The 5,305-nt window shown below is 45.8% G+C and overlaps 1 protein-coding gene across 1 annotated transcript; it reads left to right on the top strand.

Moving 5' to 3' along the window:
- The first annotated feature begins 2,351 nt into the window (after window positions 1-2,351).
- LOC138404033 (uncharacterized) lies at window positions 2,352-5,095 on the top strand. The gene is made up of 2 exons (XM_069506779.1): window positions 2,352-2,477; window positions 2,534-5,095. Exon 2 carries the CDS (start codon window positions 2,619-2,621, stop codon window positions 4,248-4,250), a length of 1,632 nt encoding a protein of 543 aa, XP_069362880.1. The 5' UTR covers window positions 2,352-2,477; window positions 2,534-2,618; the 3' UTR covers window positions 4,251-5,095.
- The last annotated feature ends 210 nt before the right edge of the window (window positions 5,096-5,305 follow it).

Genomic DNA, 5,305 nt, shown 5'->3' with positions numbered 1-5,305 from the left:
AAAAAAAAAAAAAAAAAAAAAAAAAAACAAAAAAAAAAAAAAAAAAAAAAAAACAAAAACAAAAAAAAAAAAAAAAAAATAATAATAGTAATAATTATAATATGTATGCATGTATGATTTAGTATTAAGGAAAATAGCTGTGTAGAAGTAATTAAATAACAAAATAAACTAATCTAAAAAAGGTCGCAGACCACGCGTCTGCGGAGTTGTTAATTCATTAAAAAAAAAAAAAAAAAAAAAAAAAACATAACCTAACATAACCTAACCTAACCTAACCTAACCCACGGTCTGCCGCCCCCCGCAGTCGGTAGCGCACGCGTACAAGGTGTTTTTGTGTCGCTCCGGGCAATTTTAAAGTTTTAAAAATTCGAAAAAGTGGGTTTTTCGCAACCGAATAACAAGTGCGATACGTTAAAAGTTGCGTCTCGGTGAGTGCTACAAAGTGGCGAAAAGTGATTGAAAATTGGTGCAAAATCGGAAGTGCAGCGATCGAAAAACCGCAAAGTTTGAAAAATTTCAAACTTTGACGGCGAACGCTGCCTAAATAAGATCGACGACCTATCACTTTCACTACGCCGTTCGACGCGCCTCACCGAGCTCTACAAGGGGACACCTCACTTGGATTTTTTCCGCGCATGCGCGCGGAGAAAACACGGAAAAACTGAAAACCACGTGGCCACGTGTTTGTACTTCCCGACATCAGAGGGCGCTGCTGCCTGCCTCTATCAACGGAGTACAACGTGAGCTGCTCGGCGACACATCGAGCGTCTACTAAAGTTAAGTGGTTGCAGAGTTATTGCACTCTAAAGTTTTACAAAAATTTCAAAATTAATTTCACTAAAATCTAGATCGACACCCCCCCCTTTATTTTTGGTTAAATTGTAAAGATCAATTAACTTTATTTGTATTCTAAATTTCAAAATTTTTTGCTCAGTAATTTTTAAGTTACGATTTTTTTGAAATTTAGGGGTTGACACGTGGTTGTTGAAATAAGGGTGCAACAGCTCTGCAACTAATCGGTAAAAATAGTATTTAGATAGGTTAGGCCCTGTAAATTATCGCTAGTTTCAAAAATTTTTTATAAGTAATTTTAATTGTGAATTTAGTTAAAAACTTAAGGTTTTTCAACCCCTAAAAATCGGGGGTTGCTCATACAACTACCCCATTAACGAAATTGAATAGGTCTTTATAAGACCTATCAAACAAGCCCAAACACGGGCAGTTTAGGTTGAAAACTGCCGAAATTGGGCCTTCTGTCCAAAGTGGCGGCCATATTGGCGGCCATCTTGGAAAACTTCAAAAGGGCATAACTTCGGTCTGAGACGACGCTAAGGGCTGCGGTTTCCTTTGGGCACCCTATCGTGGCGAGCTCAACAACTTGTACCGGCTTGGGACCCTGGATAGAGTCGACCCCCTAACCTGGTTTTTTAGTCCGGTTAACACATAGCCTGTAAAAAGACGACCACGGCGAGCCGTCGCACGCATATATCCGCCCGGTAGTTCCCGAGATATTAATTTTCAAAGTTCAGTCTAGACATAGGCAACAGTTTGGTCGGCCATCTTGAAAAAACTTAAAGTTGGATATCTCGGGAACTATTGGTCGTAGCGCGTAGCGGTTTTCTTTGTTGACTAGCCCTCCTCAAGGGCTATCTACTGACACCAGAAGGGCGACTCTACCCAGGGTCAAAGTGGAGTTGAGCTCTACAAAATCGCGGAGACTGTTTGTAATTAGGATTAGGTTGACGAAATCGTGGTGAGCTCTACCGCAGGTGCCGGTTCTGGACTCTAGGTAGAGTCTGTACCTAAACCCTAGAGCCGGTATCGGTGAACACATAGCTTGTAACGAGACAAGCACGGAGAGCCGTCGCACACATCTCTGCGACCGGCGGTTCCCGAGATATTGAATTTAGAAGATCCAGGCAACAATTAAGTCCGCCATCTTTAAAAATTTTAAAAGTTGGATATCCCGGCAACCGTTGGTCGTAGAGAACTGCGGTTTTCACGGCTGACCAGCCCACGACGAGGGCTATCGATCGGTACTGGACGGGCGGCTCTAGCTAGAGTCAAGGTAGAGTCAATCTCTACCAAGCAGCGAAAGTAGTTTTTTGACTAAGCAGATTTTGACTGCTAGTTAGTCAGTAGTAGGCTTTTGACAGTTGGAGGTCCCTTACACCTCCAACTTTTTCAAACTTGTTTAAAGTAGTTTTAAGTAAAATTGGACAAAACTCCCGTTGTATTGTAATAGCAACTTGACTTGGGCAGCTTTTTACACCGCTCAAACTAGTTTTAAATCTACACTCAGTTTAAGTTTATTGACTTGAGCAGCTTTTTACACTGCTCAAATTAGTTTCTGATACTTTTGTCTAGCATATTATCGACTTGAGCAGCTTTTACACTGCCCAACCTAGTCTTAAATTGTATAACTAGTTTTAGTATTTCATTGACTTGGGCGGCTTTTACACCACCCAATAGTATAGGTATAAATTGACGAAGGTAGGCCCTTTACACCTCCATAAATTAACCGAGATTACAGGCCCTTTACACCTAACATTTCGTTGACAAGGCTAGGTTAAACTTGATTTTCTTTGTTCCCTGACGTATACTCATCCCAACATAAAATGCTGGGTCTCCGGACACCCGTAAAAACGCCAAGGCAGAGCCTAGACGCTGCAAAGGCGCCTCTTCACACAAGTAAGGAACTGGTCGAGCCCGGCCAGACACCGGAAGTGGGTGCAGTGGTAAGCGACCCCAGCCTGCCTCCCTCAAAGGACGATCCAACGAACTCCTCTCAGCCAAGCACGCAGGACAAAACACCGCAAGGTGAAGGGCCAGCGCCTCGGAGGATCGGCGCACCTCTGGACCAGACATTCCAAAAGCTCGGTTCCCCCGAGCCAGAAACAACAAAGCTAAAGGGAAGGGCTGCGGAGGCAAAAGCGTGTCTTATGAAAGCAAAACTCCAGCTAAATAATTCCCGCAACCTAAAGGCGGAAATAAAGACCGAGGTGATCTGGGCAATTGAAAAGTTGTACCGCCTGGTGAAAGAATCTGAGGCGGCTGGACTCCGACTCACCCAAACGACCGGAAACGACCACAATAAACCCAAGGAGCTACCAAAAGTGACACAACAGAGTGCAAGTGCGAAAATCGCAGCGAACACGAAGGGTGACGCAGCCGAGCTGACTCGGGCGCTGGAAGAGCACAAAAAACTCGTCCAGGAGAACACAGCACAAATGAAGCTGTTAAAGGTTCACCTGGACAAGAACGCCTCTGTCGCCCGTGCAGCTCCTCTGCCCCACGCAAATGACGCTCTGGTCGTGGAGGTCAGATCCGAACTGCAACAGCAGAAGGAGGTGGCGTCCACGACCAGGGACGACCTGGGAGCCCTAAAAGACCAAGTGTCGCACCTCAGCAAAAACATCCAAGAGAGGATAGCCGTCACATACGCAAATGTGGCAGCCGGCGCCCCAAGGAAACGCGGTCTGGAGCTGCCTCAATCTTTCCACTCGATGGTGGTGTCTTCGGTCGACGCTCACGACAAAAGCGAAGACATAATTGACAAAATAAGAACTGCCGTGAACGCGAAGACATCCGGCGTGCGAGTGGACAGGTTGAGAAAAGCCAAAGATCAAAAGGTAGTGCTGGGCTGCCAGTCGCGAGAAGAGCTCGCTAGAGTAGTAGAGAAATTGAAGACTGGCAGCCCAACACTCCTGACGCAGGAGGTGGAAAATAGGGATCCGCTTGTAGTCCTGCTAAACGTCCTTAGCATCAATACCGACGAGGACATATTGGGTGCCCTAAAGCGGCAAAACGGGAACGTGCTGGGGACGATACCGGACGATGAATATAGGGCAAGCGTGAGGTACCGAAGAAGAGCCAGGAATCCGCTCGAGAATCATGTGGTTTTGCAGGTGTCGCCGCAAGTATGGCAGCAAGTCACAGCCGTGGGAAAGGTCCACATAGATCTGCAGCGGGTGGTGGCTAAAGATCAGTCCCCACTGGTTACCTGCTCCAGGTGTCTGGGCTACGGGCACGGTCGTAGGACCTGCGAGGCGTCCGTAGACACCTGCAGCCACTGCACGGGTCCGCACCTGCGTAGTGAGTGCCCGGCGTGGAAGGCTGGAGATCGACCCACGTGTTGCAACTGCCAGAGCAGCCGACTAGATCGGACAGATCACAATAGTTTTGACAATAGCTGTCCGATAAGGAAGAAATGGGACGCTCTGGCAAGGGCGAAGGTGGCCTATTGCTAAGGGCGCACCCGGGGACGCCATGGCACTCCATTTCTTCCAGGTAAATTTACAACGTAAAAAACTAGCACTAAACGAGCTGCTGCTCGAGTCGGAGAAATACGGAGCTCAGGTGGCGCTGGTGCAGGAACCGTATGTCGGAAGAGAGGGCAGGGTTTCGGGTCGGACGGGGACCAGGGTCTTCCAAAGCGCTGACAACGGGGAGGGTACGGTGAAGGCCGCAATAATTGTTTTTAATGTGGACCACAACGGCATCTCTTTTAAATTACATCTAAAACGGGTCAGATATAACTACATCAAGCACACAACACGAACATATAATACACGGAAAGCCAATTGGAGCCAGTTTCATGAGAAACCGGGCCAAATTTTGCAAACCAAAAACATTACAGTCACACACATTCAAAACACCACTACAGCTACACAACTAGATCATAGCATACACGAACGTATGCAGTCACTGACCGAAGCGAGCGAACATGCAATTCCCAAAATTGGGAGAAAATATACACTTACGCTGCCGTGGTGGTCAGAGGAGTTGGCGAAGTTGAAGCGTGAGGTGGCCACCGGAAAGAGGAGGATCCGGCGTGCGGCATCGATCCGACGTTCAAAGGTAGTCGAAGAATACCTGGAGGCCAAGACAAAACATGAGACCGAGGAACAGACACTCCGGAAAGACGCTTTGATACAAAGCAAACGTATAAGTTTATTCTGCATCAAAGCTGAAAGGTCAACGAAAGGAACAGAGCCAAATAAAAAGGCCCAATGTTGTTTAGTATTGTTGAATACGCAAATTAACATGGACGAAAATCAAATGGCTCTGTTCCTTTCGATATGGAAAAAACTCGATGTCATATAAAATGTATATATATAATAAGACAGAAATTGTAAACAAGATTGTATTAAAGATTAAAATAAAATAATAGAATAAAAATAATAAAAACCCCTTTAAAAAATAGTCTAGCATAGGAGGGGAACCCACCCGTCGTACGAAAGAGGATGTATGAAAGAAAGAATTGGTATGAAGAATGAAAGTGCGAGAAGTAAAAAAGCGAGAA

This window comes from Maniola hyperantus, chromosome 24 (assembly GCF_902806685.2).
Source record: "Maniola hyperantus chromosome 24, iAphHyp1.2, whole genome shotgun sequence".
Lineage (NCBI taxonomy): Eukaryota > Metazoa > Arthropoda > Insecta > Lepidoptera > Nymphalidae > Maniola > Maniola hyperantus.
This window is presented reverse-complemented; position numbering and strand designations above follow the sequence as displayed.

Excerpts from the sequence above, each read along its gene's own strand:
- LOC138404033 (XM_069506779.1), top strand. The coding sequence starts at position 2,619 with ATGCTGGGTCTCCGGACACCCGTAAAAACGCCAAGGCAGAGCCTAGAC.